This window comes from Carcharhinus amblyrhynchos, chromosome 14 (assembly GCF_965287045.1).
Source record: "Carcharhinus amblyrhynchos chromosome 14, sCarAmb.v2.hapA, whole genome shotgun sequence".
In the NCBI taxonomy this organism is placed as follows: Eukaryota; Metazoa; Chordata; class Chondrichthyes; order Carcharhiniformes; family Carcharhinidae; genus Carcharhinus; species Carcharhinus amblyrhynchos.
In genome coordinates, this window is record NC_137337.1 from 60,019,225 (window position 1) to 60,033,183 (window position 13,959).

General features: G+C 42.3%; 1 protein-coding gene across 1 annotated transcript in view; it reads left to right on the plus strand.

The window, feature by feature from the left end:
* The first annotated feature begins 229 nt into the window (after positions 1–229).
* LOC145352714 (EH domain-containing protein 3-like) overlaps positions 230–13,959 on the plus strand; it is a 71,045-nt gene continuing 57,315 nt past the window's right edge. The window contains exon 1 of the mRNA XM_080202963.1: positions 230–525. Within this exon, the coding sequence (XP_080059089.1) occupies positions 299–525 (227 nt within the window). The 5' untranslated portion in view covers positions 230–298. The remainder of the gene's footprint in view (positions 526–13,959) is intronic.

Below are 13,959 nucleotides of genomic sequence, written 5' to 3' on the forward strand. Positions count from 1 at the left end.
GCCCGGGGGGAGAAGGGCAGGGGCGGAGCTCGGGGGCGGGGCTCGCAGCGGGGGTCGGGGCACGAGGGTGGAGCTGGCAGCGGGGGCGGAGCTCGTGGGGGCTCGGCGCGGGGACGGGGCTCGAGGGTGGAGCTGGCAGCGGGGGCGGAGCTCGTGGGGGCTCGGCGCGGGGACGGGGCACGAGGGTGGAGCTGGCAGCGGGGGCGGAGCTCGCGGCCAGTGGCGAGAGTTCTGACGCAGCGCGGGTAGTCTGCCGGCTTAGTCATTGAGAGTGTGATCAAGCCGGGTTGAGAGCAACATGTTCAGTTGGCTGGCTGGGCCTGAGGCCCGAGGGAAGGACTCGATGGTGTATAACACGGTGTCGGAGGGACTGCGCTCCCTGTACAACAAGCGACTGCAGCCGCTGGAGGATTACTATCAGTTCCATCACTTCCACTCACCCGCCCTGGAGCAGGCCGACTTCGAGAACAAACCCATGGTGCTACTCATTGGGCAGTACTCCACCGGCAAGACCACCTTCATCAGGTAAACCTGAACAAGATGCTGGGACTATTCAGCAGATGTGGGAGAATCTGTGGAGAGAGAAATAGAGTTAATGTTTGAGGTTCTATCAGAACTGGAAAAAATTAGAAGTATTTAAATAGAAGAAAGGGTGGCAGGAGAAGTCTGTCCTCAGGCGGAAGGCATGAGCGATTAAAGCAGGGTTTTGTGATGGAAAGCCAAAGGTAATGGAACAGTCATAGGAAAAGGAAAGATTTGACTAGAAGAAGTGTTGACAAAGTAATGTCAACCAAAAAGTTGAGGGAAAACCAAACCTGCGAAGAAAATTGAATCCAGATGGGGGCAGAGATAACAACCTAAAATTAATACTTAATTAAAGTATGAGGTGTTGTTCCTCAACTTCGTATTGAGTTTCACTGGAGTAATGAAGACAAAGGTCTGAGTGGGACCAAGGTGAAGAATTTGAATGATTAGTGGTCAGAAGCTCTGGATCCTGTGAGTGGATTGAATGGAGTTTGGTCTCCTCCTTGTAACAGAAAATGTATCCTGATCGGTAAATACGGTATTGGGAAAAAGCTGGACAGATTCCTGAACAGGAGGTGGCCGTGCAATACCTTGAACCTGTTTTGCTAATCAGTGAGACCATAGAACATAAAACATTACAGTGCAGTACAGGCCCTTCAGCCCTTGATGTTGCGCCGACCAGTGGAACCAATCTAATGACCTTCTAACCTAAACGATTCCAATGTTATCCATGTGCCTATCCACTGACCATTTGAACGCCCTTAAAGTTGGCGAGTCCACAACTGCTGCAGGCGGGGCATTCCACGCCCTTACTACCCTCTGAGTAAAGAACCTACCTCTGACGACTGTCCTATAACTACCACCCCTTAATTTAAAGCATGTCCCCTCGTGTTTGCCATCACCATCCAAGGAAAAAGCCTCTCACTGTCCACCCTATCCAATCCTCTGATCGTCTTGTATGCCTCAATTAGGTCACCTCGTAACCTTCTCTCTCATGCAAATAATCTCAAATCCCTCAGCCTTTCCTCATAAGACCTTCCCACCATACCAGGCAACATCCTGGTAAACCTCCTCTGCACCCTTTCCAATGCCTCCACATCTTTCTTATAATGCGGTGACCAGAACTGTACGCAATACTCCAAGTGCGGCCGCACCAGAGTTTTGTACAGTTGTAACATGACCTCACGGCTCCGAAATTCAATCCCTCTACCAATAAAAGCTAACACACCGTACGCTTTCTTAACAACCTTATCAACCTGGGTGCCAACTTTCAGGGAGCTATGCACATGTACCCCGAGATCTCGCTGCTCGTCAACACTATTAAGAGTCCTTCCATTAGCCCTATATTCTGTACTCCTGCAGGCCTTACCAAAGTGAATCACCTCACACTTTTCCGTATTAAACTCCATTTGCCACCTCTCAGCCCAGCTCTGCAGCTTATCTATGTCCCTCTGAAAACTGTAACATCCATCCCCACTGTCTACAATTCCTCTGACTTTGGTGTCGTCAGCAAATTTACTAATCCATCCTTCTACACCCTCATCTAGGTCGTTTATAAAAATGACAAACAGCAGTGGGCCCAAAACAGATCCTTGAGGTACACCACTTGTAACTGAACTCCAGGTTGAATATTTCCCATCAACCACCGCCCTCTGTCTTCTATCAGCTAGCCAATTCCTGATCCAAACTGCTAAATCACCATCAATCCCATGCATCTGCATTTTCTGCAGTAGCCTACCATTGCAGTAGTCTATCATGGGTGCTCTGAATCCTAAATCTGTCTGCGACATATCCCTTAATACCCTTCGTTAACAAAATCTGTCAATCTCAGCTTTGAAGATTACAGTTGATCTAACTTCAACTTCTACTTGCAAAGGGTAATCTGAATCTCTGCCACTTTGTGTCCTAATTTCACTTCAAGCCTTTGCAATAAGTGAAAATGGTCTCTCTCCATCTACCATATTTGTTGCCTCTAATGTCATGAACACTTTGATGAAATCACCCCTTAACCTTCTAGTTTCTGGGGAATTTAACATCTTCCCTTGTAATTTAACCTTTGCAGTCAGGTATCATTCTCGTAAGTACACTACACTCCCTCCAAGACTAATGTATTCTTTGTCGGGTGTGCTGCGCAGGACTGCTTGGAGTAATCCAAATGTGGCCTAACCAGAGCTTTGTCTAACTGAACTTCTACCCCACTTATCATAGAATCCCTACAGCATAGAAGGAGGCCATTCAGCCCATTCAGTTGGCTTTCTAAATTGTATTTCTCAGATGCATTCAGCAGTTTTTTCCTCCTGATCATCCCAGTCCAACCTGATTGATGAATAAGTTAAGTTTTAGTAGTGACTTTATTTTTGAGTCCTGCCCTTTCCTGCTCTTGACCTTTGCTCCTCGGCCTCTTTTGCTTACCCTTTGCTTCCCTAACCTTTTGACCCATTTGTGTATTCAGGTCTGCTGGCCCTGTTCATCAACTTCTATAAATTTTCTATTTAGTTATAAATAATAAATAAAATTTTAAAATTTTACATTTGTGTGCCTAATTATTCCCTTGTTCTTTAATTTCACTTGGCCACCCACTGCACTTGTTCTTTGCTCACGATATTCATGATCAAAGAAAAATGTTTCTGGTTTTATTTTTCCAAAAAAATTCTGATGGATGTTTTCCCCTTAGTTTGTGTGACACCAAATTTGAGATGAAATTAGTTCTTGAGTAATACTTTTGAGCAATAATCTTGGGTGTTTCTCCTGTAATCTGACATTTAAACAAAATTTTAGATGGTTAGTTAATCTTGAGGTGCTATGAAAGTGTACGTCGAGAATCAGTCCATCAATTCCCCAGGAAACCCATTGTGAGGGTAAAAATTGTTCCATAAGTCAGTGTTCTGCTGTTGAACTAAGCAATATTAAATAGCAATTTACAGCCCAATCTGCTTGTGGTTTTAAAAATATTTTCTTGCTTTAGGCACTGATGTTAGTTGTGGCCTGAGAATAGCTGCCTAATAGGCACCTGTTAGCAGAAAATATTCACAGTATTGTTGAATAATTGTTTAAAACGGAGAGAAAAATTTTTCAGCCAGCTGGCAAGTTGTGGAGCCTACCATAAATATGCACGGGTGGGTACTGTTACTGTGATTCACGGTTTGATTGCAATAGCCTAGAACTCGGCTAACACCCATGTGTGTACTTGTTCAGTAAGACTTTTTGTTTACTCATCAGATACATGGATCTCATTGGTTTCCTCTACCATTCTCTCAAGACACCAAGAACCAACTGTTGCCCCAGCTGAGGTTTAGAATAAGCTGCTGCACCTCTTGAATAAGCCATTGTCTTGTGCTTTCTAGCCAAAGGGAATGCTGCTAAAGTGGTGACTAATGTTTTGAACTTCACTCCATTGCAGTCAAAGTCTGATATTCAATTTGGAGCTGCTTTTCTGAAAGAAAAATGACCAGTGACACTCATTTCACTTAATTTTCTGCAAGTTGCCTTCAATTGCTCAATTCTGAATCAAGGATGTGACTTTTGTCACTGTCCGTGGACCGTTCTAGGGTCAGGCTATGTTGTTCCATTGTGCTTTACAAGCATTGAGACGGATGTAGGCCATTCAGCCCATTGAGTTGGCTCTGTCATTTAGTACGATCATAGCTGGTCAATGCTTTATCCTCATTGAAATAATTCAGGTCAGAAACTCCAAAATTTTTTAATGAAGTCTATCTGGATCGTAAGTTTTACAATTTGAATTTGGCTAGGGCAAGCATGAGATGCTTCACTTCAGGATGATTCAACTGACCCACAAGGGAGCTTTTATCAAAGTTTATTTAAGAATACAGTTAACATGTTTAAAAAAAAAATTAATAACTTTTACCAATTACAAACAAGAAAAAACATGGTATTTTATAACCCTTGACAATATATGCAAATTCCAATCAAACAGACGTGCCCATAAACAAAACCCTTGCCACAGGTTTAACACAGCAAATTAGAATGCTCATGTGATGCTGGAATTCAGTCTCTTGGTTTTAGAATTGAAGCTCTGACTTTCTAGCCTTGTAGCTTCTTGCAGCCTCTTTAATACACGCACACAAGTCAGTACAATTTCCCAAAACATCGGGGAGAGAGACTCTCATTACTAGTTAGCAAATCACCAACAGCAGAATTTCCACTCCAGGAAGGCAAGAAACCTTGCTTCCAGCTATTCAGCAGAATTCACAATCCCAGGGGGAGGGGGGGAGAGAGAGAGAAAAAAAAACGCTGCTTTTCAATCTGATGTTCAAACACCTAACTAAAACAGCAGTTAGCAGCTAAACTAAAAGTGAAATCTTGAATTTACTAAAAACTGTCCAAAACACATGACCTGCCATCCAGCTGTAAGTTGCAAGGCAGTGCATGAGGTCCAGATTAAAAATAAATAAACCCCATTTAAACCATTGAAGCAGCAATGAAAGGACTTCTAAGCAGGCAGCCAGTGTCACAAGGAAACCAAAATGCCTCCTTACAAACTGCTTACAAATTCCAGTGAACATGAAAAAAATTCTTAAACGTACACTAGCGTCATACCACAACCTTTTAAGTTGTTAATCTCTGCTTTAAACATACACACTGAGCTTCTGTAATCCTCTGGGGTAGAGAATTCCAAACATTCAAAAGTCTCTGTGTAAAGAAATGTCTCCTCATCTTGACCCTTGTGCTCCCTTGTTCCAGACTCTCCAAGCAAGGGAAATATCTTGCTGGCATCTACCCTGTCTTACTTTTTAACTATTTTGTTGGTTTCAGTGGGATCACCTCATTCTTTGAAACTCTAGAGAATAAAGGCCTAGTATGCTCAATCTCTCTTCATAAGACAGTCCTGTCAACCCCACAACAAGTCTGGTGAACATTCATTACACTTTGTCAATGGCAATAATATCCTTTGAGGTAAGGGGACTAAAACTGCACACAATGCTCCAAGTGTGGTCTAACCAAGCTCCTATACAATTGAAGAAGACCTAAGAACATAAGAACATAAGAAATAGGAGCAGGAGTAGGCCAACCAGCCCTTCGAGCCTGCCCCGCCATTCAATAATGGCTGATCTGTTGTGGCTCAGTTCCACGTTCCCGCCCTCTCCCCATAACCCTTAATCCCCTCTCTTATCAAAAACCCATCAACCCGTGTCTTAAAAATATTTAGCGAGGTAGCCTCCACCACTTCAACGGGCAGAGAATTCCAGAGATTCACCACCCTTTGAGTGAAGACGTTCCTCCTCAACTCTGTTCTAAACCGCCCCCCCTTTCTCTTGAGGCTGTGCCCCCTAGTCCTGCTATCCTTTCTGAGCGGGAAGAGTCTCTCCACCTCTATCCTATCCATCCCATTCATCATCTTATACGTCTTATCATCTTATCACCTCACTACTCCTGTACTCAAATTCTTTTACGATAAAGGATAATATTCCATTAGCCTTAGTGACTTATGGATAAGAGTGTGTAAGTCCCTTCGTACATCTGCACTTTCTAATTTCTTACCATTTAGGAGATACTCTGCATGTTTTTTCCTTCTATCAAAATGGATTACCTCACATTTTTCCACATTGCATCTGCCGTGCTTTTGCCCCACTGATTAACGCTATCCAAATCCTCCTGTAGATACTTTACATCTTCTTCACAACACACATTCCTGCGTAGCTTTCTATCAGCTGCAAGCTTGGAAATACTAAATTTGATCCCCAAATACTGATCCTTGTGGTACCCCACCAGCTACAGCTTGCCAATGTGAGAATGATCTGTTTGTTCCTACTCTGTTTCCTCCCTGTTATGTTGTGGAGATGCCAGCGTTGGACTGGGTTAATCACAGTAAGAAGTCTCACAACACCAGGTTAAACTCCAACAGGTTTATTTGGTAGCAAACACCACTAGCTTTTGGGGCTCTGCCTTTTCATCAGGTGAGTGGGGAGTTCTAATCACAAACCGGGCAGATAAAAACACACACTCAGTTTACAGAATACTGATTAGAACGCGAGTCTTTACAGCTAATCAAGGCTTAAAGATGCAGACAATGTGAGTGGAGATAATATTAAGCACAGGTTAAAGAGATGTGTATTGTCTCCAGACAGGATAGTAAATAAGATGTTGCAAGTCCAGGCAAGTCATGGGGGTTACAGATAGTGTGACATGAACCCAAGATCCTGGTTGAGGCTGTCCTCGTGTGCAGAGCTTGACTATCAGTCTGTGCTCAGCGACTCTGCGCTGTCGTGTGTCGTGAAGGCCGCCTTGGAGAACGCTTGCCCGAAGATCAGAGACTGAATGCCCATGACCGCTGGAGTGTTCGCCAACAGGAAGAGAACAATCCTGCATAGTGATTGTTGAGCAGCGTTTGTTCATCTGTTGTCGTAGCGTCTGCATGGTCTCCCCAATGTACCATGCCTCGGGACATCCTTTCTTGTAGAGTACCACGTTTGCCGAGTTGCAGGAGTATGTACATGGTATCTTGGGTTCATGTCACACTGTCTGTAACCCCCATAAGTTGCCTGGGCTTGCAACATCTCACTTACTGTCCTGTCTGGAGGCAATACACATCTCTTTAACCTGTGCTTAATGCTATCTCCACTCACATTGTCTGCACTTTTAAGACTTGATTAGCTGTAAAGACTTGCATTCTAATCAGTATTCTGTAAACTGAGTGTGTGTCTTCAGCTGCTCTGTTTGTGATCAGAAGTCCCCACTCACCTGACAAAGAGGCAGAGCCCCGAAAGATAGTGGTTTTTGCTCCCAAATAAACCTGTTGGACTTTAACCTGGTGTTTGTCCCTGTTAACCAATCCTCAGTCCATGATAGTATATTGCCTCCTATCCCATGTGCTTTAATTTTGTTAATTAACTCCTCTCTCCCCCACCCCCCCAAGAGGGATTTAATCAAAATTCTGAAAGTCTACTACTATGTCCATCCTTTATTAATTTTCTTTGTAACATCTTTTTTAAAAAACTCCCAACAAATTTGTTTTGGATTAGTGATGATTTAAAACTTACCTGCTTTAGCCCCTGTTTTAAAAAAAAAGCAATGAAAAGCAAGGACTCTGTAGGTTGTTCAAACTGCAGAGCATTAGTTTGCATGTTCTGAGTCTCTGTCCTTGAGCTTTAGGCAATAGAAACATGGCTCACTATCACGTGCCTAGTTTATTTCGTTCTTGTCATCTCTTGCACCCTCTTTAAGATCATCTTGCCCATGACAACCACCTCCTGCTCCCTTATCCTATTCCCACTGAACTGCTGTCAACCCATCTCCCTTTCCTGCCTTCCGATATAGACAGGCTGATCTGTTTTCTGTTTTTATATCACATTTCCAATATCTGCAGTATTTTGCTTTTATCAGGTTCCTTAAAAAAACCTGCCGCAGCACTGAGACGGCCCAGATGAAAGCCACAAATTACATCCTGTTATTGGGTTCTCAACCTTTTGCTTCTCCATTGTTTAGAAATAAATCCATGGACTCTTTAACATGAGATTTTTTTGTAAAGAAAGTAGTTTGGTAATTAAATATGTATTCAAAGTGTTCTACTTACTGAATGTGACTTAAAGTTTGCTCATTATCTTTAGTGTGGCAGCGAAGGAATGGTGATGAGGCAGTGAATGAATCAATGGTTTCCATTACTTATTTTTGGACCCCTTGAAACTTTCTTGAGGACCCTAGTTGAGAACTCATGGTTAATGTGACTCTGACTTTGGTAAACTATCCCCCTTCGCCCTTCAATAATAGCAATTCATATTGACAAATACATTCTGCTTTTAACATAATGAACTATCCCAAGGCAGTTCTCAGGTAACATTTTAAACAAACTATGATGTGGAGCCACATATTGATATTAGGGTCAGACTAACAAAAGCTTGGCCAAAGAGGTTTTAAGCCTTAAAGGAGGAAAGGGAAATAGTGAAGTGGAGAGGTGGAGGGAGGAAATTCCTGAGATTGGTGGCTGTGCCTTCGCTCTTTCAGTCCCAGTGGCGGAGCAATTATAAACTGAGAATGCAACAGAGGCCAGAACTAAAGGAACAAGGTCATGGAGAGATTTGAAAACAAGGATGAGAATTTTAAAATCAACATGTCAACCAGTGTAAGTCAGAGAACACAGGTAATTGGGGAACAGGGATTTGCTGTGAGTTTAGGGTGACCAGATGGTAGAATGCAAGTTTAGCAAGTAATGGGGAAAGGAAATGTAATGTTAGGCTTTTTTTTCAAACGGAATGCAGTATAAACATAGGGAAGCAATGCTAAGATGACATAAGGCACTAGTTAGGCCTCATCTGGAAAACTGACCAGTTTTGGTCCCTCTGTCTAAGGAAAAATAAGGAATCCAGAGAAATTTCACTATATTCATCCTGAGTATGGAGGGATTTTCTTATGAGGAGAGATTGAGTAGGTGGGCCTGTACTCACAGAAGTTTAGCAGAATGAGGAGTGGTCTTATTGAAATATATAGGATTTGCAGGAAGCTTGACAGGATAAACGTTGAGAGGTTGTTCTCCCTTCTAGGAGAGCATAGGACCAGAGGGCATAATCTCAGAAAGGACTGCTCATTTAAAACAAATGAGAAGGTTTTTTTTACTGCAGAGAGCTGGAGAGGCTGGGTCAAGGCTGAGATAAAAGCTGACTTTTGATCAGTAAAGGAGTTCAGGGTTATAGGGACAAGGTGGGAAAGTTGCGTGAAGGATTAGAGTCATAAAGTCACAGAGGTTCACAGCATGGAAACAGGCCCAACATGTCCACGCCTTCCCTTTTTTAAGTCCCTAAACTAATCCCAATTGCCCGCATTTGGCCCATATCCGTCTATACCCATCTTATCCATGTAACTATCTAAATGTTTTTTAAAAAACAAAAGACCCGCCTCTACTACTGCTACCTCTGGCAGCTTGTTCCAGGCACTCACCACCCTCTGTGGAAAAATTGCTCCTCTGAACACTTTTGTGTCTCTTCCCTCTCACCTGAAACCTATTTATATCCTATGACTACATCAGATCAGTCATGATCTCATTGAATGACAGAGCAGAACTGGGTGGAATGGTCTACTTGTGCTCCTGTGTCTTATGGAGTCATAGTCATAGAGGTTTACAGCATGGAATGGGTTCTTTGGCCCAACTTGTCCATGCCGTCCCTTTTTTTTAACGCCTAAACTGGTCCCAATTGTCTGCGTTTGGCCCATATCCCTTTGTACCCACCATAACCATGTAACTGTCTAACCACTTTTAAAAAAGACAAAATTGTACCTACCTCTACTACTACCTCTGGCAGCTTATTCCAGAAACTCTGCACATTCTGTGTGGGGGAAAAATATTGTCCCTTTTGGACCCTTTTGTATCCCTCCCCTCTTATCTTAAACCTATGCCCTCTAATTTTAGACACCCCTACCTTTGAGAAAAGATATTGACTATCTAGCTGATCATTATTTCACAGACCTCTATAAGATCACTTCTAAGCCCCTACACTGCGGAGAAAAATGTCCCAGTCTATCCAGCCTCTCTTTATAACTCAAACCATCAAGTCCCAGTAGCATCTTAGTAAATTTTTTCTGCACTCTTTCTCGTTTAATAATATCTTATTTGTAATAGAGTGACCTGGACTTTACACAATATTCCAAGTATGGCCTTACCAATGTCTTGTAAAACTTAAATAAGATGTCCCAACTCCTGTATTCAATATTCTGACCAATGAAACCAAGCATGCTGAATGCTGCTTTTGCCACTCTATGGTCTTACAGAATGTGGAAAATCTGCCAAAGGTGTGTATTGGAATAGTTGAGTCTGTAGTAACAAGCATCATTGAGGGTTTTAAGCGACTAATTTTTGTCTGACTTCCAGCTGGGTGGGACTGCGTTTGCTTAGATCCAATCCTGTTTATCCAGCCATTGCCATTGAATCATTTGTATTTAATCTATTTTTGGCCCCTTCCTATTTCTTATCACAGAAACATTTATTGTAGTAAAACATCCCAAGGCGCTTCATAGGAGAATGAAACAAAATAAAACTTTTGATTTCATAAAATGTCAGGTTCCACATGTATGCAGCTAACACTCATCTCTACATTGCCACCATCTCTCTTGAACTCTCATCTGTCTCTTAATTTATCATGTTACTTATCTGCCATTCGGCTCAGAATTTTTTTACAATTAACTTTTGGGAAGATTGAAGCCTTTGTCTTCAGCCTCCACCACAAACTTCCTTCTCCAGCTACCAATTCTGTCCCTCACTTTGGCATTTGTCTGAGACTGAATTGAACCAATAGCAATCTTCACATCCTGATTGACCTTGAAATGAGCTTCTGACCACAAGTCCCCATCATCACAATGACCATCTACTTTCACCTCTGTAACATTGCTGCTCTGCCCTGCCTCAGTCCATCTGCAGCTGAAATTATTATTCATTCCTTTACTATCTTTGGACTTAACTGTTGTAATGCCCTCCTGGCAACTTCCAATCTTCCACCCTCTGTAAACTGAGCTCATCTAAAATTCTGCTTAAACTTATGTTCACTGCTCTACATCGACTCCTATGCTGGTAATGTCCCACTTTTTAGAATTTTGTTCTTATTTTCAGATCCCTCCAGGGCTTTGTCCCTCCCTTTTGCTGTAACCTGCTACAGACTTGTAACTCACCAGATTTGAGCTCTTCTAATCCTAATCTCTTGAACAATTGTGATTTTTAATTGGTCCATCTTTGGTGATTATACCTTTAACTGTTCCAGAACTCCCTCCCAAAAGCCCTCTCCCTCTTTTGTCTTTGAAATATTCCTTACAAGCTACCATTTTCATCATGTTTTTTACTAACCTTCCTAATGTCTCTATGTGGCTAAGTGTCAGATTTTATTTCTTCTGTGAAGTTTTTGTCTTATTCAGGTATGGGATGTGGGACAGCATTTGTTGCCCATTAATAGTCAACCATTCTGCTGTGGACCTGGAGTCACATTAGACTTTTCATTCCAGATTTTTATTGAATTCAGATTTCACCATCTGCTATGGTGGGATACACATTCAGGTACCCAGAGCATTGCCTGAGTTTCTGGATTATAGTCCAGTGACACTTCCACCATGCCACCGCCTAAATTGCCTTTGGATACTTTACTACATTAAAGATGCCATGTATATACAAGTTGCTGCAATGCCATAGACTTTATTCAATCCTAACAAGTTACTTTAACAGCCGTAGCAGAGGAACTATTTACAGCTTTTGAAGCATTCAGTCTTAATTTGTTTCATTATTGTACCTGATATTGTCAGTAAATTGATTTTGATCTGTTGAATCATTTGGTTTGTTTTGTTCATTCATAGAATGTGGGCATCGCTGGCTAGACCAGCATTTATTGCCCATCCTTAATTGCCCTTGAGAAGATAGTGGGGAGCTACCTCCTTGAATTACTGCGGTTCATATAGAGTAGGTACACCCACAGTCCTGTTCGGGAGGGAGTTCCAGGATTTTGACCCAATGACTGTGAAGGAATGGCATTCTATTTCCTCAGTTTACCTCAGTTCAACGCCGGCATCTCCACATCATGAGTTCTATTTCCAAATCAGGATAGTGTGGGGCTTGGAGGGGAAATTCTAGTTGGTAGTTTTCAGACGTGTCTGCTGCCCTTGTGTTTCTAGGTGGTTGTGGTTGTGGGTTTAGATGGTGCTCTGTAGAAGTCGCGATGATTTCCTGCAGTGCATCTTGTAGATGGACTCAGTACTGCTACTGTATATTGGTGGTAGAAGGAGTGAATGTTTGTGGATGGGATGCTATCAAATGAGCTGCTTTGTCTTGAAGCCCACTTGATTGCACCCCATCCACAAAGTAACGTTTCGTTTGGTTGATTTTATTTTATTTATTATTGTCACATATTAACATACAGTGAAAAGTGCTGTTTCTTGCACGCCATACAGACATAGCTCACTGTATGCAGAGAAAGAGTGAGTGCAGAATGTAGTGTTATAGTAGGGTGTAGAGAAAAATCAACTTAATGTGAGGTAGGTCCACGCAGAAGTCTGATGGCAGCAGAGAAGAAGCTGTTCTTGAGTCTGTTGGTGCGTGTCCTCAGACTTTTGCATCCTTTTTCCTGATTGAAGAAGGTGGAAGGGAGAATGTCCAGGGTGTGTGGGGTCCTTGATTATGTAGTCTTCTTTTCGGAGGCAGTGGGAAGTGTAGACAGAATCAATGGACGGGAGGATGGTTAGTGTGATGGACTGGGCTTTGTTCAGGACCCTTTATAATTCCTTGCGGTCTTGGATAGAGCAGGAGCCATACCAAGCTGTAATATAACCTGAAAGAATGCTTTCTATGGTGCATCTGTAAATTTGGTGAGAGTTGTGGTCGACATACCAAATTTCTTTAACCTCCTGAGAAAGTAGAGACGTTGGTGGGCTTTCTTAACTATAGCGATAGCATGGAGAGACCAGGACAGTTTGTTCGTGATCTGCATACCTAGAAACTTGAAGCTCTCGACCATTTCCACTTTGTTCCTTTGATATAGACAGGGGCAAGTCCTCCGCTATGCTTCCTGAAGTCAATGGACTATCTCCTTCATTTTATTGACATTGACAGAGAGATTATTGTCATTGCACCAGTTCACCAGATTCTCTATCTCTTTCCTGTGCTCCATCTCATCATATTTGAGATCTGTCCTACTACGGTGGTGTCGTCAACAAGTTGAATTAAATATCCTGAGCTCTTTGACCAAACCACACCTCCTAATATATCCTTCTTTGCCTCAGTGTCAATATGAGTGTAACACATTGCTGTGCTTCATTTAGTTGTAGCATCACAACTGGAGTAATTATTAAACTTCCAACTGAGTTCTGTCTAAGGAAATTAAGTCAGTTTGTTGATTGGGAAAATGGTGCACACTGTGCTAGTTTCATGTAGTGGTTAGCTGTAAAGACTCGCATTCTAATCAGTATTCTATAAACTGTGTGCAGTTATATGCTCTGTCTGAGATCAGAACTCTCCACTCACCTGACGAAGGGGCAAACCCCGAAAGCCTGTGGGTTTACTATCAAATAAACTGGTTGGACTTTAACCTGGTGCTGAGACTTCTAACCTAGTTTCATGTACTCAGTGGAAGTTGGAAAATCCCAGAACTGATCAGTTTAAAAAGTTTGCCATTGTCATCAAAGTGTGTTTTCAGTTCCACATACATTGGTTCGATTTGTTTTTGTATTTCCTCATTGTCTAGCACCACTACTGCCAACTTAGTGCTAATAGGCTCAGCTAAATGCCAGTGTTAGAACTATTGTCTGGGAATTCGTGACCAGGAGATTTAATAGTTTGCAATGTATGGCCAAAAGATGCCAAATCCTGTAATGCACCAGCTGTTCAGTGGCTCACTTAATTCTTTCATATGTTGGACAAGAAAGATTGCTTCTAGCATACATCACTGTTTTGATGGAAAAGAGGGAGGGAGAATCAGTATGTTGTCTTGTTATATTGTAGTGCTCTCCTCCAGA